At 43.5% G+C, this 26,574-nt stretch overlaps 1 protein-coding gene across 4 annotated transcripts in view; it reads left to right on the top strand.

The window, feature by feature from the left end:
* PPP2R5D (protein phosphatase 2 regulatory subunit B'delta) overlaps positions 1-26,574 on the top strand; it is a 741,061-nt gene that overhangs the window by 123,863 nt on the left and 590,624 nt on the right. For all 4 annotated transcript variants that reach the window (XM_069608914.1, XM_069608915.1, XM_069608913.1 and 1 more), the window contains exon 2: positions 12,692-12,769. In XM_069608914.1, the coding sequence (XP_069465015.1) occupies positions 12,692-12,769 (78 nt within the window). The remainder of the gene's footprint in view (positions 1-12,691; positions 12,770-26,574) is intronic.

The following is a 26,574-nucleotide window of genomic DNA, read 5'->3' as shown; positions in this document are numbered from 1 at the left end:
TGTTTTAAAGCAATTTGTGGATTACCGTTGTTTGGAAGTAAGAGATGTCAAACTCAATGGGTCTAAACTTGCATATGTGGCTATGCATTTCTTGTTTGTGAAGACTTGTCAGTCAGTAGGCGTGAATGCACATAGGTTCTAGTTTATAGCTTCCCTTGGTTTGTTTAGCTGTCCAATCACAAGTACGTTTATGGAATATGCGACGGAGCCTCAAGGTAGGATGTCTCCCTGGATTAGAAGAGTGGTCTGTTCCTGCTAATCCCCTTCAGCTGAGTCATGGGCCGTTCTCGTCTTGGGTTGCCTTCAGATATTGCCCCCGCTGTGGGACCATGCTTTAACTGGCACCTTCTTCTGTCCATTGAGCTTCACAGATCCCCTTGGGTGGGCTCTCCTGTCTTCCTGGTGCCGACTCTAATTGCTGCTGATGATCATCCTGGATGCGCAGAATGTTCTTGTCAGTCTTGGTCTTCGCTGGTTTACTCTTCAAGTCCATGGATACTGGATCCTTGCCCTATTGAAATTCCTATACTTACCAGGTTTTCCTGTCCTTTTCAGAACAGAATACTCAGTGACTTATACCCCAAGTGCTTGTGCTGGGACATGTGGTCTTCAGGAGTAGCAAGCGGTTCACAGGTTTCTCAATTGCAGGCCATACACCAAAGCATTTTGGGGAAATGTGAGTACCATTATAACTGCACTTGGATTTGGTTTTACTGTATTTTGACAATTGGCGAGCATTGAAAGGGTACTGTGAGAAACCAAGAGGTGTCTCACCTGCTAGTCCCTGCGCGCCGCTCTCTCTTTTTCTCTCTTTTTCTCTCTTTTTCTCTCTTTTTCTCTCTTTTTCTCTCGTGGGCAGGGGCATGGCCATTGCCTTTGGAGCCAGACCCTGTGGGTTGACCAGTGCGGGAGGATCACCTGGGTGAGGGGTCTTCAGGGAGTGGGGGTGAGACAGCCTATGGTGAGATGCGGTATTCCCTCTTTTCCCATACTCCTAACCCATCCTATTTCATAGGATTCCCCGATGTCCCGACTCCCACCACCAACCTCCCCATCTTTCCACACAAACACTGGTCTGAGGAAGATGGCGACTGAGAGTAGAAATGCTGACTCTTATACATTGCATTGGACATGTCCCGCTAATTGGGTCAGGCAAAGTCAGGCACTTGTCTCGTGTGCATACATCTGATACCAATTAGCTCTCCTCACACAGATAAAGGGCGGAACATAGAGACACACTCTGATCAAGGAGGAACACGGCTAAGAGCAGAACTTCTGGTGCAAAGGCGCACCTACTGGAGCAGAGCAACGGACCAAGGGACGAGAGCAACAGATAGAGAACCCCAGGAGTTCCCTGCAGTAGGTCATTGCCTCCAAAAACGCAGTGAAAGATACCTGGAGAAGGCTGAATCCCAAACAAGAAAGCTGCATTGTGTTCCAAAGACGCCAGCGACCCTTCCGGGTGAACAGCAGAGTTGGGGAGGCGAGGCCAAGCCTGTGGTACTGACCTTGACTCGCATATTGGAAGAAAGTAAAAGACAAAGAAAATCACACAGCCGGTGAGTTGGCAAGCGATGCGAGAGACAGGTGTGTGCTAAAGAGCGGGTGAAGTGGCAACCTATCGCAAAATTGAAGGCTGCACCCGTGTGGAAGAGACGCGAAGAAAGGCAGACCTGCAAATATACTTTAAAATAACGATAGCTGGAAAATCAGCGATACTGATGAGTAACAGAGTGGTCCGGCAAAAAGAAGTAGCCCACTCAAAAGTCTCTGTGAAAGGTAGTAGGTTGTCTCAATAAAGTGAATGAACTGTAAAAGCAAGGTGATTGAAGTTAACCCCGAGAGAAGAACGACGTGAAAAGCTTCATGTTGAACTGTGGTACATAATACAGTAAACTACCCAGACCAGAAAGCACTACAGTAAATAACATAGGAGTGTGAGCCGAAAGCTGGAAAGTCAAAGTGGTCCTGCGGGTGTCTGTCGCAAAAACCATGCACATTCGAAAGTCTTCGACATCGGGAAACGGTCCGAGTCTGACTGAGGGAGACCAGAAGTATATTAAGTTAGGGCAAGGGGAGTTCTAGAATGGCCTCTGAGGGAGTAGCAGCTTAAGGCAGCAGCTCCTGATCCCACCCTGGCAACCATTGGAAACCTATTTAATATTGGATGAAAATGTCGGGAAAGAAGAAGAACGAGCTTTTGGACAACCCTCTTTCTAAGAAAACTAAACAAGTGATGGAGGATCTTGAAGAAGAGGCTCCAAGCAATGCTGAAATCTTTAAACTACTTAAGCAAGTGGCCAGTGATATGGCTGAAGTGAAAACAACTTTAAGTGATTTGTCTGGAGCTGTCAATGGTCTTGAAACACGTATGAAGGATATTGAAGGCAGAACTACAGGTTTGGAAAGAGAGACTGCAGGCAGTTATAGGGCCTATCAGGAATTACAAGAGGGAATGTCTAAGCTCCAACTGTCAAATATGAACTTGGAGATCCAGGCCAGAAATAACAATTTGCGCTTAATTGGCATCAAAGAACAACCTGAACTCAATTTGCTCACTTTGGTCACTAATGTTTTTCAAAAAAGCTTACCAGGAAGCAATGTGCAGCCCAAGGATTTGGATGTGGTGTTTAGGGCTGGAAAATCGGAAACTGGAAAGCCAAGACAGATAATTGTGAAGTTCTTGAAAGCCAGCATGAAGGAGGATATTCTAAACATTGCGAGGAAACAAACATCTCTGTTTTGGGAAGGAGTCTCCTTTAATGTCTACCCTGATTTTCCTAAAGAAGTGGTCCTGAAAAGGAAAGCATTTTGGGAGGCAAAGCGTTTGGCCAAAGAAAGAGGATTGAAGACTTCCCTATTGAAACCTGCTATATTGAAATTGTTTCTACCAGATGGAATAAAACTCACAGAAGTTCCTGAACAAGCCTGTGCATGGCTTAAAAATTACCCCTGCATGTAGACACAATCAAAGGCTTAATTGGTCGTAATTTTCTGATTTGTGCTTGATTTGAAATGCCTTTGGATGTTCAAGTTTTTGCCTTTTATTAATTTATTACATTCATACTAGTTGAAATTGTTGCCTAAACTTTACTTATTTAATTGATTTAATTGTGTTTAAAATTTGAATTATGGCAGTTTATTTACATACACGGCGCGTGTTACCTCCTCTGTCGTCAGCGTTCGTATTGTTCGAGGTATGCTGTTGTGTTGTGTTGAAAAAAGGACCCTCTTGTTATTGTGACTGCTCACGTGGCGTAACGTTACGTGAAGAAGTGGCAGTTTACTTCCGGGTTCGCTTGTTCTTGGAGACAGCGTTTTTTTTTTTTTTTTTGCGCTGCTCGACGCATTCTCCGAGGCATTTCGTTCTCCCCAATGGTGTGTTTGCTGGTGGTTCGGGACTATGGCGATCCCCATCTGACATGAGGTGAGTGTTGCGAGTGGTTACATAGTCCTGATATTGTTATAGTTATCCGGATTATTTGGCCTGCGTGTAACCCGTTTTTTTTCACTTCCTCCACATTATGCCTCGGGCTTTGTTTGTTTGTTTCTTGCCTCCTCTGAATGCTCCAGGGCCTGCACGGTTGCCGCAACACAGTACTTTGTTGTGCTCAGCGGTACACGTGTGAATGGGCTGGCCTGGGGCTATTTGTGCGGCATGTATTGTGTGGTGCAACCAAAGCCAGGAAGCCTTGCGGTAGAAATAGGAGGTGTTTAAGGACAGGGGTAACATGTATGATGATGCACTGTGGCTAAGTGTATTTTACCAGCATAAGGCACAATGATGGGGCATTATGGGGTAAATAGTTTGCCACAATAGGCACAGTGATGTATCATTAAGGGCGAAGCACAGTAACACCCTAAGGTATAAAGTGAGAAGGTTCTATAGGCTAAATGCAGTATCCAGTGTGTGACACAGTGATGAGGCTAGGCAAAGGCTAAGCAATGTCTAATTGGTGCTGTGGCCAAGATATGGTTAGTTGTATGAGGTGAGGCACATACATAGTTACTGAAGACCGTTGGCATCATTGGTTCACATGGGCAAGTGCGCTCAGTTATAGGTCTTACCGTAAGTGAGGAGGTGGAGTCGTGAACACAGCATAGCGGATATGTAGTAGGATTTATTTTTGTATTGCATTATATCAAATGTAGCCTGATCAGCACAATACCCCTTCACACAATGCCCGTGATCACATGCGCTCTGGGCGCTATATGCATTATCATATATACCTGGTGTCTTGTTTCGGATGGGGGATGCTGGTCTAGTCTTGGTGTTATCTTTGTGGAGATCTGTATTGCGGGGTTGGAGCCGGGGTTGGGCTGGTGGCTCCGCAGTGGGGTGAGTCATATTGGCATGTATACTTTATACTCAGGGCAGGGGTGTTGTATAGACGTGCATATGCTTGCGGGGGAGTTGGTTCCTCTGCATATTGTTTTGTTTGTTGTTTTTTTTCTTAGAGCATGCAGGTTGGTGGCTCTTGGGAGTACAGATTAATATGGGGTTTGGAATGGTTTCTGGGTCAGTCATGCTGAGCCACCACTAAATGCACAAATATTAGGGTCCAGCAATTCATTGGTCAGTTTGCCCTCCAGATAATGTGAAACAGCCCACAAGTTATTATGCATGAGGCAGTGGATGCTGGAGAAACACCAATATGGAACTTGAGGATAAATGAGGAGACATTTGGACTTGATTGTTGGAGAGCAAGGCAATGCAGGGGTTACACACTTAAAGGACTCAGTAGCAGAGAACCACCTCTTTATAACTAGGGGGTAAATATTAACTTTATGAATACCAGCCATATGGGGGGTTGTTATGTTATGCTGGTGTTTACGTTATTCATATTATAATTTTGAGCCTTTTCCGGCTGAGGGTTAGGGGCATTGTTCACAGCATTGTGTGGGGTCCGTGATGGCTGTGAGGAGAGCAGCGCAGTACTGGGATGATATAGATTGACGATAAGTGTGCATTGACAAGATGTTTTTGAATTGGATGTGCACTTCTTTTGTGGAATGGCTGCTTTCCTTATATTTGCTCATCTTTCTTCATGTATACGCTTTCTACGCCCTGGCAGGGGATTCTAAATGCATTATTACGTGATTGGTGTTGCCTCACATATCATTTACCTTTCATGTTAACTCTGCCTTTCACCTATGATCAAGTCCAATCAGGACCTATATGCTTTGATCTTTGGTTTGTTATCATCCCACGCACGTGATACAACATTCAATTGTTTCATTGCCTCAGCCTCGGAATATTATGGCCATTCCTCTTTCTTTTGGGGTCATGCCTTTTTGTTTCATTGAGGTACTATGACTTGGTGCCTCAATCTTGTAGGATGATTAGATGTGTCTGCTTGATCCAGATATATGTGAAGTTAGATCTTTTCATGTAGTGAAAGTGTAGTTGGACTTGACTATATATTCTGATGCTGCCTGTAAGGGGCAAGATCTGTTAGTTTGAAGATAGATACTGGCGACGGGTTGTACTATGCTTAACTATTGTGAATGGGTTGTCCTTGTTATGTGTGGATGTTATAGAGTTCTGTTCCAGGTATGTGTGTAAATTTAGGGTGGGGACGGGAACTTGAATTTAGAGTTTACTGAAAGTTTAGTGTTCAGTGACATTTACTTTTGGTTGCCTTGCTGCTGTATCTGTACAGTGTGCCATCTACTTGTTACTATTTTTAGCATATTCTAGTGTTTGTTGCCCCTTATGGGCATGTGCTTTACCTTTACTCTTTTCTTTCTTTTCTTTTTTCTATTTTCTTTTTATTTTTCTATCCTGTTCTTTGATTGTAATTGCATATGTTATAATATGTCTCGAAATTCTACCTGTACCATGAGTACCAAAATTGTGGATCATCTGAATATTGTCTCATGGAATGTTAATGGAATCAACAATGTGGTGAAAAGGACTAAGATTTTATCTCAACTGCGTTCATGCTCTTGTGACATCGCATTCCTCCAGGAGACGCATTTAGAAGACTCAGAGGCTGAAAAATTGAAGAGGTTGGGTTGGAGATACTTATTTTTCTAATCATTCCTCTAGTAAAAGAGGTGTTTCGATACTTATTAGAAAGAATCTGCCTATATCAGTCATCAAGAGCAAGGGAGACAAAGAAGGAAGAATTATTTGCGTTCTGGTGAGAATTCAAGGTGTGGACATTCTATTATGCAATCTGTATGCACCAAATTTGGATGATCCGACCTTTTTTCATGAAGTGGCTCAATTGCTTCAGAGTTTTAATACGGACTCCATTGTAGTGGGTGGGGATTTCAATCAGGTCATGGACGCTGCTTTGGATCGATCAAATGGAGATTATACTAGGTCACCAAATAGATGCAAACGATCCTTGGAGAATTTGATTGAGGAGTTCAACCTGGCCGACATCTGGAGGCTAGAGCACCCGTCGGATAGGGATTACAGTTTTCATTCACAGTGTCATGACACATACTCTAGAATTGACTTCTTTTTGACCTCTGGCCGAGTGACTTCCAGTTGCTATGATTCGGCTATTGGCCTTATTGCCCTATCTGACCACGCACCTATTTCATTGCGATTGTCCTTGCAGTACTCTTTGGTTAAATCTCCAAGGTGGAGAATGAACTCTTATATTCTGAAAAATGACCAGATCAGACAGGAGGTGACAGAGGAAATTGATACCTTCATCTTAATTAATAGGACTGCCGATGTTCAACTTTCAACAGTTTGGGAAGCTCTGAAATGCTTTGTTAGGGGGTTACTGATTTCAAAAACTGGCAAAGAAAGGAAATTGAGAATGAAAGAAATTCAGAGAGACTCTTCTGAAGCTAAGCGCCTGGATGTTCTGTTTGCAGCTAGCAGAGATGAAAATACAAAAAATGAACTACGAAAAACTAAGTATGAACTCAACAAACTCATCTCTAGCCAAGTTGACTATGCACTGTTTAGACAAAAAAATTAACTATTTTGAGAATGGTGAGAAGGCAGGGAAATTGCTGGCACATCGGCTGAAGATGGCTGAAAGCGATCGTTTCATTCCTGCTATAAGGAGTCTTACTAACACATTGGAGACGCAGCAAACACAGATTAACAATTCATTCCGTGGCTTCTATGAAAGACTCTATACCTCGGATCTGTCCTGTGGAAATGATGAAATTGAAAACTTCCTTGACTCTCATATTCTCCCTAGCCTGTCAACAGATGAAGCGATGAGTTTAGAAGGGAAGGTGGAGGTAGATGATGTTCAGCACGCAATTTCAAAACTAACAATGGGTAAATCACCTGGCACTGATGGACTACCTAATGAATTTTATAAGGCCCTCCCTGATTCCGCACTACAGCTTTTGTGTGATGTTTTTAATGCTGCTTTTGAGTCTGGTTCACTGCCGGATTCAATGAGACATGCATTGATTACAGTGATGAGGAGGAAAGACAGATCTGCTACCAGATGTGAGAATTATCGACCGATCAGTCTGATAAACTGTGACTGCAAAATATTAGCCAAGATCCTGGCTGTTCGGTTAAATAGGGTGGTTTCAACTCTGATACATGAGAATCAAGTGGGTTTTGTCTCTGGAAGGGCAGTGGCGGACAACATGAGGCGCCTACTATTGACAATTGAGAAAGGGCATAATCAACCAATTGCCAGTGCGGTCATTTCCCTGGATGCTGAAAAGGCATTTGATCGTGTTGAATGGAACTTTTTATTTGCATGCTTGGGGAAGATGAAATTTGGGCAAGAATTCCGGCGATGGGTTAAGTTGTTATATACTAACCCTTCTGCAAGTGTGCTGACGAATGGACTTATTTCCGATCCGTTTGAGCTTCATCGTGGTACAAGGCAGGGTTGCCCTCTTTCACCTCTCCTTTTTATTATATCTATGGAACCTCTAGCAGTGAGCTTAAGGGCGGATGTACGCCTTCAAACGGTAATTGGAAATGGTCGGAATAATTTGGTTTGGTTATATGCGGATGATTTGTTGATTGCCCTTCAAGAACCGGCTATTGGTATTTCTTATTTGATGCAAGACATTCATTCCTTCTCCGTGATATCAGGATATAAGATTAACTGGAGTAAATCCGAGATCCTTCCAGTCAATGGGTTGTGTCAACGACATACATGTGTTCAATTTCAATTCAGGTGGTGTGCTGAAAAGTTGAAATATCTTGGCATATGGATTGGAGCAGACATAGTGAAGTTACCTGCCATTAACTTTGCTCAGATTCTTCCGACCCTAAAATCCGATTTGATGAGGTGGAGTCTTTTGAAGTTATCGACATGGGGCAGAATCAACTGTTTGAAGATGAACTTGGCTCCTCGGATAAATTACTTGCTGAGCATGCTACCCATTAAGATACCAAGAAACATCTTTAGGGAGGTCAACAGGATTATGCAGGACTTTATTTGGAATGGGAAGCCTCCAAGACTTGCAATCTGGAAACTTCAACTCCCATTGTAATTGGGGGGAATGAATTTGCCTAATTTCTCAGACTACCATTTGTCCTTTTCCACTCGACATTTGTGCAAAGTTATTGACTCTGGAGATGTACAGTCTGAGCATTTTGACCTCTTATCTTGGGAATGCAGTGCTGTGTCCCAATTAGACCCGAGATCTCTGCTGACCACTCGAAGGAATAAATCTAGAAAAATCAGCGCCCTTACTTCATTTTTGCAAGACTGCTGGTGTGAACTCTCAATCCGTGTGGGTGCAGATCCATATTTACATCCAGATGCCTCCATATGGAATAATCCAGCCTTGAAGTATCAGGGCAAAACACTGTTTTGGACAGAATGGCTTGTGGCTGGTATCAAATACATTGGAGATTTGTTTGATGGGGAGAACTGGTTAACGTTCACTCAGCTTGGCCAGAGGTGTGATATGACGAAATGTTCATTTGCCGAATATCGGAAGTTGAAGATTATTATTTCAGCTTGTATTGAGGTGCCACAATTGACTGTTCAGAGTCCAGCCTGGGCAGCTGTAACTGTATGCCTCAGTGCATCTCACCCTGCTTCTACCATGTATGGTATCATAAAGGCTACTCGGAAAGGTGATCCGAGATTACCTGCTCTGTGGGCGGAGGAATTGGGGGAAGATGTGAACTTCAGATGTTGGCGAAGGTGCTGTGAGAACACTCGTTTGGTGAGTTTGGATTGGTCCCTCAGAGCATCTCAAACGAAGTTGTTGTTTAGGGCCTATTGGACGCCGGAGAAACTATTCAGGAGACAACTTTTAGACAACAATCTTTGCTGGAAATGTAAATGTTCTAGAGGATCTCTGAGTCACTTGATTTGGTCCTGTCCTAAAACGATGCAGTTCTGGGAAAAGGTGTGTGAGAGATTAAGCCTGGTCTTAAACATTGCAATCCCCATGAATGCCTCATTATTGATTTTAGGCAATGATTCTCTTCTGGAGGATATTGACTTTGGAAAGAAAGTTTGGCTGCTACGTGCATGTATGGTTGCTAAGAAATTCATTTTGAGGTCCTGGAAATCGAGTAATTCTTTCAACATTGATGATTGGGTGGAGGAGCTTCTTACAATTTCAACATATGAAAGAGCTATTTACAAACTCACTGATGACATTGAGAAGTTTTGGGACATTTGGGGCTGCTTTCTTGATGCCTATGCGTAATGCAGAGCTTTGATCTGGGACAATATATACATATCCTTGTACAATGTTGTGCTGTATGACATCTATAGGATGTGTATTGGTTGTTTTATTATTGAATTTGTTATATGGTTCATGCAATTAGTATTCTTAGTCCTTATTTCCTGCGTTGGCTCTTTTCTCTTCTTCTTTCCTGTTTTTCTTCTTCTTCAACCGGTTCTATTTTTTAGTACATTGATGTGTATTTTAAATTGGTTGTGATATGTTGATTATTTACATTGAATTGATTGGCTATGTGTTTACTGGATTATTCATGTTCATGTTTATTTATGTAAAATTAAAAATTGTAATAAAAAAAAAAAAAAAAAAAAAGTTAGGGCAAGGGAACTCCTCAAGGATATGAGTTAAACTTGGGGAAGGGAGCCCCCCAACCCCCCCTGCAAGTGTTGTGAACCTTTTGCTGTGAAAGGTCTGAGTCGACAGAGGAGGACCGACGTGAACCTTTCGTTAAACTGCATTTGTGGAAATTGAAAAGCAAGACTTTAACGTAGAAGGCCAGGCGAGCCTCGATCCTTGTCTGAATGACCTTGTATTAAGAGCCTGAGCCAGAATGTGTCGTCTTGTCTGCACGGACTGCCCTACCCCGCGCTGTTGAACGTGGTTCTGAGAGCTGAGTCGGACACATTTATTCTTTTGAACACTGACTTTATTTTATATACATATATTACCTTTCACACTTTTTGTACTAGGTATAGGACAGGCATTAGGTTTTGTTAGTATAGGCCATTTTGATTTAACGGACACAACTAGGACTGTTTGTTTATGATTTGATGGTCGAGACAGGAATCGGCCAAAATGACTGATTAAAAAATGACCGAATGGGTGATTTGGCCGAATTTTGGCCGTTCCAAAATTCCGAATGGCCGACAAGTTTGACCAGATCACACATTCAGTGCTGGAGGCTGCGGGGGTGGCCCCCTGCACCCTTGCTCATTACTTTGTGAGGGGGGTGGCACCGGCAGCCATAAAAAAAAAAAGGTGGGGGAAAAAAAGGAAAGGACTCTGCAGCGCCGATTCGCGATCACGGAAGTGAAAGGGAACGTGCTTTGCAGGGACACAGCAAGTGGGAAGCACGTGGGGCTGTGGGCCAAGTCAGAAATGTTTAGGGGAGAAAAGATTGAAGGATATTTCAGAAAAATAATCTTCAGTCTTTTCTCCCTTGAACATTTCTACCTCAGTCTTTCAACCCTTATCCCTCCTAATACATTTGTGTTGTTTGTTACCAGTTAACTAAAGATGAGAATTGCCATCCTGGCATCTGATGACCTAGAGCAATGTAGGCTAGAGGTTTTGCAACTTTATATATTAACCACATTAAAATCGATCACGTTAACATTTTCCTTATCTCTGCATGTTGGATATCGCACACTAGTTTGTGTACAACATTCCCTCGATCGTAACCTGTGAATTAATGGTAGCATTGATACAAAATACTTTTTTTTTCTGAAGTGAACTTTGTAACATTTGTACTAATAAGAATCTGGTTTCTTTTTTTTTTGCTTCTAGTTTTGTAAACTGTTACCCAGTGATTTTTCTTTTTGTGTCTTTTTTTAATTTTTATTGGAGGTTCACTACAGTCAAACATTTTATGCCATAGTTACAGAATTTTGATTGAGTCTTGAATCCTGATCTATGCAAATGCTAGTCAGGTCTGGCCTATGCCTCCCTGTCCTCAAACTTCATGGGCTAAAGGCAGCCATTACTGTATATGGATGGCCCGATCTGTTTCCTTTCACAGAAGGGAAGCTAGGCTTAGCTGTGAAATGCATTTAGAATTACTAATGCAAGGGTGCCACCTAATGGCTCTGTGCCCGGGTGCAGATATGATCCCTGATTTTACATGCTTGGCAAAACCCTGCCATTTTCCTGATTCACATACCTAACTAGGGCAGGCTACAAGGGCTAAAATTGGGTTGGGGGCTTCTTCTGGGAAGCACAATGCAGAGAGCTGCACGCTTAGTGACTACTTGGTGGCGACATACTCGGTAAGGTCAGTAAACAATCTAAAATGAGCAAAAACAGATGGCTCACAGCAGAACCAGGTAGCAAGTAATAATATCGCCACATATATGGTCGCCGTAAATATCGCCGGGAAAATGTTGTGGCGATATTATTTGGTGACCATATATATGTTCCATGCAATAATGTCCCCACAAAAAACAACCATTTTTCGGCGATATTTTTGTATGTCGATATTTTTGTGGCGACATTATTACATGGAACCCAGAACCACAACCCAACAAAAGGCCCACATTGCAGTGTTAACATAAACGCTCACTGTGTGTGTTAAACCAAGTAATCGCTGCAGCTTTTTCTGTTTCAGTTGAGGAACAGTGGATGGGTAAAAAGTGCACATCAACGCATCAGTCCCTCCATGGTGGTCAATCCTTGCTTTATTGGATAGAGTAAAACAAGGGGCTGTGAGGGATAGGGATTGAACCAAAATGCCCTTCTAGGGGACTGAAACAAAAACATAGAGCTTGTTAGGGTTGTAGGAGATGATGATGATCAATGTGCTGTAGATTGTGGCGTTCAGAGGAGAGGGGTGACCATGAAGTATTTTAAGTTGGAGAGGTAAAGGAGCATACCCAGTTGGTTAATGCGGTGCATTGAAGATGAAGGGCCTTGTAAACGAGGTTTGTTGAGATGGAGAATGTTCAACTGTATAGGCGATTGAGCCCCAGTGGGATTAAACAATGTTGAAAAAAGACTTGAAGAAATTAAATCTGAAGTGAAGAAAGGGGGGCAAGGATTGTGTAGAGAATTCTTCAGGGGTAGCAAGAAGGGTGGTGAAAATAGACGTACTGGCTCATGGGCGAGTTAGAGGTTCACGCTGAAAGACCTTGGGCCTGGTATGGGAATCTAGACCTTGTGTAGGTGTTGCTTGCATGCAAAAGCCAGTTGGCACTGTTTAGATATTTTTACTAACTTTCACACAGTGAAACCTCCCTCTCTTCCGTGGTGTCAGAGTAATTGCACTGTAGATAATGATTTACACATTAAGATGATATTGATTACATCTTTGGATTTACAGGAGCCGCCTAAAGCAGTAAAAAGCACCCCAAAGAACAGCAACACTGGAAAAGATGGTAGTGTGGAGCCACCCGAAGAGGTAAGAACCCAGCCCAATTTTAAATCTGAGTTAACGAAGGATGCATTACAAATTCTCATAGACTGACTCTTGAAGACTAAAAGTTGAATCCATCAGTAATGCTGATTCCAAGGGTAGGTTTTAGAAACTCCGGCCACTCTGCACTGTTCCATTTTAAAAGGGTGTAGGAATTCAGGAACCTCTGGCTTGATGATCCTGTTCAAAAAAGGAAAAATTATCTCTTGCAGAAGGCTTTCATCCACGACAGACCAGCGAGTGAAGTGTTGAAACGACACATTTTTACTGTTAGTTTTTTTTTCTTTTGACCCCCTGTCAAGGTTGTTAGCAAACCATTCACAAAACTGCTACACACATACCCTCCGTCAAGATTAGACTATAAATCACCAAACAAGTTTATTTCCTGTATGAATTATGGGAGGATAAGAATGTGGTGTTTGACTTTGAAGCAGAGGTTGGAGGACACAGAACCACGCAACTCTTCACAATGTCAAAACCACATTCCTTGTCTACTTAAATCAACAACGTCTCTACTCTCCACCTATAAAAGCCTGTTCATGTTGCCCTAGCTTGTCACACTAATGTTCGGCTTAAGCACTTTTGTTTTTGTGGCCTAATTCAAAAAGCAGTGGGAAGGATGGTGGCGCCATTGTGAGCACACATTTCTGTGCATGCTCCCAGGCTGCAGGCTGGAAACCTGCATTGCTGCATCTGCCAAGGAATCACCTGGGAAACATTTTAAGAGGATCACATCCAACAGTTTTCTCCTTCTGCATGTCTTCATTCTTTGACAGTGAATTCTTGCTTTAGCGTTTTGTCTCTGGACCCCTTTGTTAGAAGGTTTTCAATGGCTCTGGGGTGTATGAAAGTGTGGCATTTAACTCCTGGAAAGTTGTAGCCATCTCCATTTACTATCCCTTATTCTACCTATGGGGGGGCAGTCTTACTTTGACTCCTAATGAGAGCCTGAAGAGCACCAGTATCCACCATGCGCTCTATTCGGCCACTTGTTTCTCTATCCTAATATTTAATGTGTAGCCAAATGCATGGCTAAAGCGCCTGAAGCGTAGTGTGCATTTGTGGCGATTCCCATCTTGGTAGGGTGTCTTCGTCTGCACCCAGCACTGCCATACCACGGAAGCTTCAAGGGTATGTTGCCCGACTCTCCAGGATGCTGCTGGTGTGCTACCTATTCTTGCCTCCTCCCCTGGCCTGCCCTTTTGATTGTGCCTTTGCTTCTCCGGTCTGCGGTTGCTGCTCTCCCCTAAGCATGCCACTGCATCGGGTAGGGCCCTCTTACATATAATTTCTCACATCCCTTATGGATTTCTCTTCCTACCGCCATTACTCTAATAAACTTTGTTCACCTCTTTGGGATTCTTGCCGAGAGATTTGATTCTTGCAACTATACTCTTAATCATGTTGGAGCCATCCATAGGCACCTTTTCGCTCCACCAGAGCTCTTTCTTCTGAAAACATACGCTAAGCCCTGCATGTCGAAAAGATGTAAATAACGTTTATTTAAACTTGTGTAGGATGTGACAGAGTCCCAAAGTCAAGAAAACTGAATTGCAACCAGCCAGCCCTAGAAACCTACTACCTGAAAGGTTTTGTAGGCAAACGGAAGTACTTTTGTATTGAAGTGGTCAGGATGCTTAGGAATTTTTGTTGGTTGAAAGCAGTGTAATCGCACACCTTCCCACTTGACATGATTCAGGCAACCTGCCCACTTCCTTGACTTGACTTCCTTGCAATATCTGAAACCTGGCTCCACGCTGCTGCAGGTCCCTCGCTAATGCTTGCCATTCCTGACTCCTACACCATTTTCAGAGCGGATAGGGAAACGTCAAAAGGCGGTGGGGTTGCCTTCATAATTTGGGCTAACTTGGCACTCAGACCCTCGACCACCCCTATGCTCAAGTCATGTGAACTCCTCACAGTTAAACTAACAACCTCCCATACCAGTACTCTTACTCTGCACCTTGTATACAGGCCTCCTGGTCCTTCTGGTGACTTTGAGGAAGATACCGTACTGCTCTCAGACAATACCAAACCTGCGTCTCAAATCCAAGTCCTAGGTGACTTCAAACTAGGCCTGACCGACCCTAATGACCGGGCCGCTAAGTCACTAGAAGAATCCTTGAGTGAACTTAACTTTACGGAAAGAATCATCCAACCTACACATGTGAAAGGACGAACGCTAGGCTGGCTGACCATAACTGCCCCACCACAATAACTGCTATCGAACCCCAGGCATGGACTGACCATTCCCTGATCACCTTCACCATTAATGCTACCCCACCGCCTACTAAAACTAGACTATAGCGCTACCCTTACCCACTAGGAATAAGCGTGGCATTATAGCTGAGAAACTCCGATCATGATCCCAATTTTGAACTCTACCACAACTGAAGAGCCTGAAGAACTAATCAATCTCTTCAACAATACCTTGACCAAGGCCTTAGATTCCATCGCCCCAATGAAACTCTGCAAAAGTAAACCTAAAGCCCACCTCAACACCTGGTTTGCACCACACTTGAAACCCTCAGAACTGAAAAGAGGAAATGTGAAACTACCTGGAAAAACCTTCCTATCAAAGAGAACAAAGATAAAGTTACCGAAATATCCTCCCTATACAAAGCAGAGATTATCGGAGCTGAACATGAAACCTACAACAATAGTATTCAAAACGCCAGTTCCAGTATCGAGGAACTATTCGGAATTCTAAGAGAGCTAGAATCCCCTATAGCCCCGGACGATTCTCACCCAAAAGACAAAGATTGGTGCACAGTCATACAAAATGCCCTGGCCAATTAAATCGCCACACTTCAAAACAAGATTGCCACCAAACGATGCAACATCAACACTACCGATTCCTTTCAGAAACCGGTAATAATACCTGCCCTCAATACTTAACAAGAATTCAAATTTGCCCAAGTTACCTCATCTGAGGTCGTAAAAATCATTGCTCTCTGAAACCTTCTAGATGCCAAGGCGACATCTGTCCGGCTCAAATTATAAAAGATGCAGCTAGAGATCTCGCCCCTTTTATCACGAGGATAATAAACTAATCTTTCAAATCATGCCAGGTTCTTACCAACCTCAGACTCTTGGGTACTCCCTTTACTAAAAAAAAAAGCCTCACTTGATCCCTCCATCCCCACGAACTATAGACCAATAACCACAGTCCCTTTCTTACTGAAAATGATCAACAAGGCAGCCTACATCCAAATCCAGACTTACCTTGAGACTAATAACCTTCTAGGGCTTAGACAATCTGGCTTTAGACCACTCCATGGAACTGAAACAGCCTTAATCGACTTGAAAACACAAATTGACCTCATAAAAGATAAGACAATGCGCACTACTCATCCTGCTTGACCTCTTGCCGCCTTCGATTTGGTGGACCATAACATACTGTGCGAACACCTCTCATCCTCGGCCAACTTCTCGCAAGAGGCTGCAAATTGGATCAAGTCCATCCTAAATAACAGAACAATGAGAGTTGTTTCTTCCTCTGACTCTGCCGACCCTGTACCTATCACTTGTGGAGTCCCACAAGGCTCCTGCGTCTCCCCTACATTATACAATGTTTTTACTAAACCTCTTTGACATCTTGGACAGCCTTGGTGTCATCTACACTAAATATGCAGATGACACCCAGATACTGATACCGTTATCCGGCCACTATGACACAGATGACGCCTTACTCAACAAGATTTACCTCGTCATTCAGGCTGGATAGCTACCCATTGTCTCTGCCTGAATGACGAGAACACCGAAATACTCGTCTTGTGGGCATCCGCCTACCTCAATAAACTAAATTACAAATACGCGTCCTTTAACATAGACGGAAACATTATCAAAACTGCCAAAGAAACTAAAACATTAGGTTTTTATATCGACTCCACCCTGAACTTGAGGAAACCAGTGACTGCCACTGCCACAGTTTACACTTGTAAGCTCATCCATGCCTGCAAAGCCTACTTATCTACAAACAGACGCATCACACTAGCTCGAGCACTAATCTTGTCTAAACTTGATTACTGCAACGCACTATATGCAGGAGCTAACAAGCAAGTGATAAACTACAAACCCTACAAAATAATGCCTTGAGAACCGCTTTGAGCATTCCAAGGAAAGATCACATCTCTGAAACAAGACAAAGCCACAAATGGCCATCACTAAAGGACAGGATTTACTTCAAACTTGTCTCCATCGCCCACAAATGTCTGAATAATGCTGCCCCTCAATACCTGAAAGACAAAATCCTCCCAAAAACTTCTTCCAGATCAGCTAACTCTTGCTGTATCATCACACCACGCTTTAATCTGAAGAGAGCCAGAGGCTCCAGCTTCCTGGTCCAAGCGACCTTAGCCTGGAATACCCTCCCGCTCAACCTACGGACATACCAACCCTTCCATAGCCTCAGATCCAACACAAAAAAATGGCTCCTTACCAACGATGCCCCCACTGCTTCTGCTGGCGATCTGTAAGCCAGCTATTCCATGACTATCTACCTGCACTTATGACTCTTACTGTTGTCAATTAAAATGCTGTATTTCCTATTATGTGGCTTTGCTCTATGTACTTCACTGATATGCATTTATGTACCCTTGCCTTGTCTTGATACGCTCATGTACTTACGTTTGCCAAGCTGTCTTGTATTGCGCCAAGATACCCCAGGGTGAGGTGCGCGTTATAAACAATAAACTAACTTGACATGATTCAGGCAGTCTTTTACCTGGTACATGGTAATGAAATCCTCTTTATCCAGGTTTGGTATCTTTGTGCAGTTTAAAACAAAATGTTCAGGTCTCAAACTCCAACCGCTGAAGAGTGGATCCACTGAAAGTATTAGCGAAGATTGAGAAAGCTTTCTATATTGAATAGGTTTTCTGTGGTTGCACAGAGGCATAAGTCCTACGGAGTGGATGGGGGGGGGGTTGGCTTAAAAGGGAGGCAATAACAGGTAGAGGGAGGAGGACGATGAGGAGGTTGAAGAGCGTGAGGGACAATGAGGCACAGAGGGTAGGTTCTAGGTTGCTGCGGTTGGAGGTGACCGGGCGGTATGGGGGTAACGCAAGATAAGTGGTTGTATTGGATCATAAGTGAGGGTTTCATAACCGACAGGTACCAGAGATTATGGCCGGTCAGTATCGTTGAAAGTTCATTGGAAATGAAGGAGAAGTCTTGGCACCTGCAAGGTTTTCTAGGCTCCTTTTTAATGTAATAAAGTGATTGCCATTGACATACGAAATGCCATATATTGACATTTTAAGGACTGCCAGGATAGGTGTGCTAGGGTCAAAGTCATTTGCGTGCTAGACGTGTTTGACCCAGCATTTTATCTTCCAGGGCTTATAATGTGGACACCTCCTCAAAGGACAGTAGTGCTGAAGCAAAATCCGTAAGTGAAGCGTGACTCGCTTACATTCTGTTATTCTGAGAGGGATAACATGAGTACACCTAAAGTTAAATTGGGCATTGGCATATCAACCAGTATCTCTGAAAGGCCAGCAGCGTGCCCCTGATCCAGCACTTGATACTTCATGCGATAATCCTAAGTGCATCAATGAGTTGGGTAATATTACGTCTGGCTGAAATCTGTGATGGGCCAGTTGTGCTCGGATTGGGCCAGTGACATGTCCTATGGGCCTGAGTTTTATCTTAGACTTATGAAATGAATACACTTAAACTGGATAATATTTAGACGGGAAAGACTCGGGGGGGGGGGGGGGGGGGGGGCCTGTTGAGTCAGGCATGCCAGGCTCACCGTTTCAGTTTTCTGAGGGCGATAATGTGAGTAAAATGAGGGGAGGGAATATTAAATGATTTGATAGTGCAGACTGGTATCTTTTTGGACACGGTTTGGTTTGGAGCAGAATCTGGCACCTGCCCAGTGTGCGTGGGGCATCCTTTTATCCTTCTATGCGCAAACAATAGTATTATGGAAATAAATATTAAATGGAGTAATTTAAAAAAATGCTCATACCTTTTGAAACAATATTAATGCTGGTGCAGAGTCAGTCAAATGTCTGGTGTGCCCGACTCAGCCTTTCTTCATTCCATGGATGATACACAAGTGCAGTTGAAAAGTTTCATCTTAAAGTAGAATTGTTTAATTGCATAGACTCTCGCTTCCTGTGGAAGGCCTGGAGAGCTGTGAAAGCATCTGTGTTTCAGGTGCCCCCTAGCTTTATCCTAGTTGGGCTAATGCAAAGAGTATGATTGAGGAGGATCATGTTAAATGGTGCGATATGAACTGCTTTTGCCTCTGCATTGCCAGCGTGGATGGGTAAGACCCTGTGACAGTGTGCATGTGGCTAACCCATCATTTAAACATTCTGGAATAGAGTACCAGCACCTTGGCAGTATTAACATCTGTTAAATGCAAGAAAAAATACCTTTTTTTTTTAAATTTGTGATTTGGTTTATAAGAAATCGTTCACGTTCTATATATTTTTACACACCAAAAAGGAAAAAATAAAGACAATAAATCATCAAGAACATTTGTCCCATAATAAAATAACATTTACACTTTGTATCAATCTATCACATTAACAAGTTAAGACAATTATTTCCTTAAGTCTACTGACGGCAATAATCAGAGATAGTCGATCCTTCCATTAACCTACAAAAGAAATTCTCAGATGATAAAAATTAATATGGATTACACATTTTTCCAGATATGATATACATTGCTGGAAGGTTCCATCATAATCCCTTGGGGTACGAAAGCATGATTCACTCTGATCCCTAGTTTGGCAGAAACTACAGGACCTACTTTCTGGAAGTATCCCTAAACCGATATACAGAGTTTCACCATTATGGAGTATGTTCAGACGATATCTCGAAGGTATCCAGATAAACCGGACAGAGAAACTGTTTCAGGTAACCTGAGAGTAGCCCTGGTGGTGAACCAGAAGGAGGAGTCTGACAACTTAGTGACATGTGCATGTGTACTTAAATTAAAATAAAACTCTTTAACTTACCTTTATCACTGAGGGAAGTTCCCTGCCTATCAAAAGTAAAATGGAGGGTGCAAATCAAGTGCAAAGAAAACGTTTTCTGTCCGAACCCCAACTGGCCATACCACTTTAGGAAAATATCGAACTGAAAAGAAAAGGGAGGCTTGGATAATGGCTTCGGTATGGGCATCTGCCTGGCCTACTGGTATTTTACTTGTTCTCAGTCTGTTCTTGCAGGCTGTTTCACAGCTTTTATATCAAATTCTTTTGGAAAATTAACAAATGTCGTTGGTCTGGGTTTCCCTCTACCTTTTGATTTTTAAAATGTTCCAACCCCTCCAGGATGCTTCCCACCTTCGTAGCATTGGGACTTCCAAAAGTCTGGTGGCTCTGTGGTTAACTGTCTTGTTACTTGTTACAAACTTTAGCTTGGGGCTCCTATCGAGACTGGGACTACACCTTCCTGTGATTTCAAGTACTGTGAGGTCAGGGTTGCAGAGTATTCACCTTGCTTGCACTTTGTTTCAGCATAGGTCCTGTATCTGAACTTCAATGATACTCTCCTCAGTTGTATGTCTCGCTCGTCTCCACAGGTTTGCAGCGTCCCTTTCTCCATCTGTACCTCTCGCGGTGGGAAAGGCGCTTAAAGGCATGAGCACGGTACCTCAGGCTCCTCTCTTCTTCCCCCTTCAGCGTTGGTATCGGGCACTAGGCCTACCATGGGTCTTTAGTGGTCTTGCCACCCACAAAGACAGTTGATTTTCTGTCCTTCCTTACACTTGCTCAGAAGGTGCCAGCCTCCAGCTAGCCAAACCTTTGCTCGCCACGTCACCACTGGGTTCGTGGTTCGACCCCTTCAGGGCGTCAGTGCTCCAGAGGCTTGTGTCAAGAATTTACAAGAGAGCTCCTGGGTGAGTTATACCTCCGTCACCAAGCACCAGTCAGAGAGAGAATACTGACTCACAAACCAGTTATTGAGGCCACAGGTGAGAACTGGAACTGCAGCAGCTGATCCCCAAGCAACTAGAGAAAAACAATAGGACACAGTCAATCACTACTCTAGCACAGGGTATTAAGTGACGGTGAGCTAGACGAAATTAACCTACTTGGAGGGAGTACCAGCTGTAGACCAGATGAAGCGCTCTCCTAACAAAGGCATTCAAGGATTCAGGGCCACAGTTCCTTCCCAGTGGTAGATAGCAACAGCAGAAGTTCAGAGTCAATGTTCCCAGGTAAGAACAGTTCCAAGAGCAATATCCAGGAAAAACAAAATCCAATAAAAGTAATTCACAAAAATAAACCCAGTTCAATGTTTTCCAAATAGTTCCAGGCGAAAGTTCCAACAAATGCCAAAACAGAAGGGTAATCCAAGCCTAAATCCAGTGAAGCAGAAGCTGGGGGTTGAGAGCCAGAAAACGAAAAAGGCACAGCATTAATTATCCAAAAACCAAGACTAATCTAAAGTAATCCAGTAGAGCACAGCCAGAGGTGAAAAACAGTAACAAGATGAACGCCGGAACAAGCCACTCACAGAAACGTTGAGTAGCACACTACTGCAGTCCGGCAAGGCTTTTATAGTTTGCTTCCTGGTTGAGGTCATGTGACGGGAGCAGTGTGACGTCCTCGTCCTCGTGCTCTGGCGTCAAGGAGGTGACATGGCAACGTAGGACGTAGATCATGTGTGCAGGTGGTGGAGGAAAAGCCTGTTGCCACGAGTGAGTGGAGCAGGGAGTCCCGTGGTAATGCTGCAAGGACTGCGGGTGGCATGTGAGCGAAGCAAAAGAACCCATGGCCCGGAGTGGCTGTGAGAAAGAAGGGCAGCTCAGTGCTGGCGGGCCGAAGGTATGATCGCTTGCTTATGCTTGGCATTTTGGCTCCTCCGAGAGCGGGGAGTTCCGCCTCCATTCACAGTTCTCCTTTTATATCAGTCATTAGGATCCATGAAATACTGTGAGTAGTCCCTGGTTATGGCCCTCGTGCGAGGTTCACCATTGCCTGAAGCCAATAGACTAGAGGAAGAATCTTTGTTTTGTAGTTGTAAAGGGGAATGAAACCGTTATTTTAACACACATACCCATATATTCAGAAAGGGTGGTTTGGACAGGGAAGTCCATGCTGGCATGGGAGTCCTTATCCAAGAGGGGAGTTGCTCCCTGTGAGGTGCCCCTTGCCCAGACCTTTAGATAAGGATCTTGCGTAGCGGGCTCCCTTCCCTCGATTCAAAGGACATGGCTTCTCTCTTTGGAGAAGGGACAAATTGTCCAGATTCCTCACACCCCTTTTTTCTTGAGTTATAAGTTGCCTGCTTATAGAGTCTACATTTTGCAAGGGAATCGGGTTTCAATCCCGTAGGCTCCCCATAATCTTTTCTTTTACCCGAAGTTTGTTATGTTTACTAAATCCTTATGGGACTCCTAAGTCAGAGTCCAAATGCATTTTAATATTAGTTGATCAAATGTGTGCTTGATTTTGTAGCTAGACAATGGGACAAAACTTCAAACTTCGAATTCGGAGGACAGGATACTATTTTATGGCATAAATTCAACATTCCATTGTACCCACGTCACTAATGAAATAAGACCCAACTTAAATCTAATCAGTCTTTGGCACACATTTAGGCAGCGATGGAACTTTTTTCCACAAGATTCCTTCCAACCGTGGAAGAAATATCCAACATCCAAATGCCAACATTCTAAGCCATAACTTATAGACTGACCACCTTTGCTTTATAAAAACGTAAACGTGGAATTGGAAAACATTTTTCTTTTTTGTTCTCTTAATTTGAGAAACTAATAGCAGAATCTTCTTTAGTAGTAATTGATGCTCTAGATTTTTGAAGTGGAAGTATTTTACTCCCTATTTTTCTAAAGTTAGGAGTAAAATGAAATTTTTTGGGAGTCCAAAAATCAAGTACAATTCCTAACAGGAGTATTTTTATACACGAATAAAAATGTGTTTTTAACTGTAAAACGGAAATGTTATTCGAATTAATATTTATTTACACCTAGTTATGCATGCACGTTAAAAGATACATTTTTACCTCTTCAGATCAGGCAGTATTAATAGTTTCTTCCTGTGGTATTAAGTGCATTTTTGGTATAAACATATCCATGTAGCTGTGGAGGTGAAGGCAGGGGCACGTGGTCCTGTGCGTTGGTTCCTTATTTTTGGGAGTATTGTGAGAAAGGTGAAGGTGTCTCCCTGTCTAAACCTTGAGGATCTGTCTTCCAGGCGGCCAGGACATGGCCATCGCTATTGGATCCAGTTCCTAGGGGTGGACCAGTAAGGGAGGATCACCTGCAGGGGGTCCTTTGGGAGTGGGACACTGATGGGTGAGAAGCTATATTCCCTTTCCTTTGACGACTTTTCCTCATCCTCTCCTAGGATATTCCCCACAGGGATAAAAGGTGGAACCAGAGGGCACTGTACGAGTAAGGCGAGCATGGCAGACAGCACAACGAGAAGGCTACCACGCGGCAGTTCAAAGGAAGGAGAAAGTCGGTAGGAATCAAGAGGGTGGCGAGGAGAGACGTGACCTTGCCCTTTTCGTCCCAGACCCACAGACCCTTCGTGGAAGAGAGCCTAAGACCGCGAACAATAGCACAAGTGTCCTGCAGCAGATGTCAACGGTACACAGGGCAAACCTATGCCGATGAGCCGGAGCGATGGAAGCTCCCGTGGCCGTGGTACTGGCCTTGGACTACAGAGAAGTTAACAGCCAAGCGATTCATGGTGAGTTGAGGGGTGAACCGATAAGAACCAGGCTGTGTTGAGTAGGTATTGCAAAGTGGCAAGTTTTTAACCAAAGCTGATTAACATTGAATGAACTGTAAAAAGTGAGAAGGGGAGACCAACGGCAGAGGGAAACTGGCACCACGTTTGTGCTATCTCGGAAGACTCTGGTCGAGCACCATATGAGAAAAGCTACAAGTACCAGAAGGCCATAGGAGAACCATTGGAATGGTCATGCAGAGGGTCAAGCAAAATCCCTGTACGATCGAAAGACTTTGATCTACAAGCACTGTGAAAGAAAGGGAAGTGAATACCGTAAACATCGAACTGTGTAAAAAGAGAACATTGAAAGTAAAGAGGGGTCAGCGCCCGGAAGAAGGGGGCCGAGGGGTGAGCCACTATCACCTTGATCGAGAGACACAGTAAACCCGGTGAAGAGAGGCTAAGAATCGAGCGGGGTCGGAGTCCGGCAGATGGGGGATCCAAAGGTGAAAAGTTGTCACCCCAAGATTGAAAGTGAAAGCAAAGTTAGACGGCTAGAGTGAATCTGAAGGAGGGATGCCAGTGAAGAGGGGTCAGAGCCTGGCAGAGGGCGGTCCAGAGATGAAGCTATCACCCAAGTATCGCCAGTCAAGAGGGGTACGAGCTCGACGGAGGGTGATTCAGGGGTGAAGCCATCATCTGAATTTCAAGTAAGAAGAGAACTGACACAAAAATGTGTGCAAGACAATTGAGAAGGGTCAGCGCCCAGAAGAGGGGGCATGGGGGTAACGGGGGGTGTACCCATCCCCCAACGAATATTGAAAATTAACTTTTGTTTGTTAAAAGAACTTTTGTTTTGTTGTTTGAGCATGTCGGGTCCTCAAAGGCAAGAGATTTTCAAGTGAAACGAGACTTGGCCATTGACGGCCCTGATAACTGAAAGCTTGACAGTTAAAAGCTGAACTATAATCTTGTGCTAGAAAAGCTTGAGAGTGTGTGCTGAGAACTGCAATTGGAACTGTGGTTTTGTGCTGGAGAAGCCCTAGACTGTAATGTGCTCCAAGCGCCCATCTTACCCTGTGTCCAAAACTTGGGGAAGGAAGACCCATGCTACCGTATATATATTATTTGAGAACACTTCTTTCTTTTCTTGAGAATCATCCCACACACCTTTTTGTATTAGTTGTGAGGTTTGGCAATAGGTTTCTTAGTATAGGCCCTTCTTATTTTTGACATGACACCACTAGGACTGCCTTATTTTTCATTTGATGTTTGACGCTTGCTCCCATCTTAGATTTAGGTTTAGAATAGGCGTTTTTCCAATCTGCATACAGAATTCATTGTTCAATAAACACCCTTGAACTATGATCACTTGTGTCGGTCTTACTTGTTGTCACCATGAGTTCCTCACAGCATTTGCCAATTTTAAGGGTGTAAAATTGGTTGACACACCTCTTCTCTATAGGGCTGGGAGTGATGTCAATGAAGAACTATTCCATTTATTACAAATTTTGAAAACACAATTTTGCAGTAGTTTCCAATTTTAAGGCAGTCTAGATTCTATTTTAAATCTTTTTTGTCCTTCCTGAAAAGCAGATAATAGTCTTTGCAATGTTGGTTTTAGTTAATTCTTATTCAAATATATATTAAGAGATTTAGGAGTTCTTTGCAGACCAATTGGTATAAATCAAATTAAGTATATTGTCCACGTAGGCCAAATATTGACTATGTACTTGGCCGATACGCAGTGGAAAATATATTTGAACTACAAATGTAGTTTCCAAGTCAGACAAATGGAGGTTAAAGAGGCAAAGAGCCAACACGCATCCCTGCCTCAATTGTTGGTTTGTTTGTTTATTTGGTAATGCGCTCCAAGCCCGTGGGCAGCTGGGCGCAACAGTACAAGTAGACTAGAGACTTAGTTACAAAGCCTGACACAGCCTATTACAAAACAGTGGTAACTTTCAACAAATGATACAGGTGAAACAGTACATATAGGATCAAGATGGGTAAGCGCAGAAGAATATCGTCTTAACAATGTATAACGTGATCAGCAAGATAAGGGTGAATATCGTTACATATCGTTAGTTGTGCAGCCATTTGAGAGCGTTAGATCTGAATCTAAGGTCAGGTGGGAGTATGTGCCATGATTGTGAAGCTCTAACTGGGAAGCTAGATCCACCCGCCGTGGTAAGTTTGAATCTAGGGACTTCAAGTAAGAAGGTGTTGGCAGATCTCGTCAATCGGTTAGAGGGTCTCCAGTTGATTCTTTCAGCTAAGTAGGGGGTGCTTGATTGTTGAGGCATTTGGATGTGAGAGAAATGGTTTTAAGGATAATTCTGTCTTTTATCTTAAGCCAGTGGGCCTCGGTCCGGTGTTTGGAGATATGCTCTCTGCGTGGGGTGTTCAAAGCTGCTCTAAGAGCGTTATTTTGTAATCTCTGGAGTTTGTCAATGACCAACTTATTTGCACCTGAGTATGGGGCGTTGCAATAGTCCAGTCTGGACATGATGAGGGCATTGGCCAAGGTGAGGCAGCTGGCACTGGACAGGAAGGGTCTGGCAGCAAGGATGAGTTTACACGTGTAAGTGGTTGTGGATGCGAGGGAGTTCACTTGCTTTTTGAGGGTGAGAGCTGAGTCGAGGTAAAAACCTAGGGTTTTAACCTCTCGCATAACCTTAATAGTATTATTGTCGATGTTAAATGAGGCATAGTCCGGGGTGAGTTTGGATAGGGTATGGTCTGATCCGAGGAGCAGGATTTCAGTTTTATCGTCGTTCAGGCAGAGGCCATCCATGCCTGAATGAGGATGTACATTTTATTCACCAAAGCCAGGTCCACTCCATAGTTGCCCGAAAGGGGTATGAGGATCTGGGTGTCATCTGCGTAATTTGTGTAGGCGACGCCCAGTCTGTCCAACTTGTCGAACAATGGCTTGGTGAAAATGTTGTACATGGTGGGTGAGACACAGGAGCTCTGTGGGACTCCACATGTAATTTGGATGGGATCGGCACAAGTGGAAGTGGAGAACACTCTCATGGTCCGGTTGGCTAGAAAGGATTGGACCCATGCTATAGCTTCTCCTGTGAAATTGGCAGCTAGCTTGAGGTGGTTGCATAAGAC

This window comes from Ambystoma mexicanum, chromosome 4q (assembly GCF_040938575.1).
Source record: "Ambystoma mexicanum isolate Mex_15411 chromosome 4q, UKY_AmexF1_1, whole genome shotgun sequence".
Classification (NCBI taxonomy): Eukaryota; Metazoa; Chordata; class Amphibia; order Caudata; family Ambystomatidae; genus Ambystoma; species Ambystoma mexicanum.
This window is presented reverse-complemented; position numbering and strand designations above follow the sequence as displayed.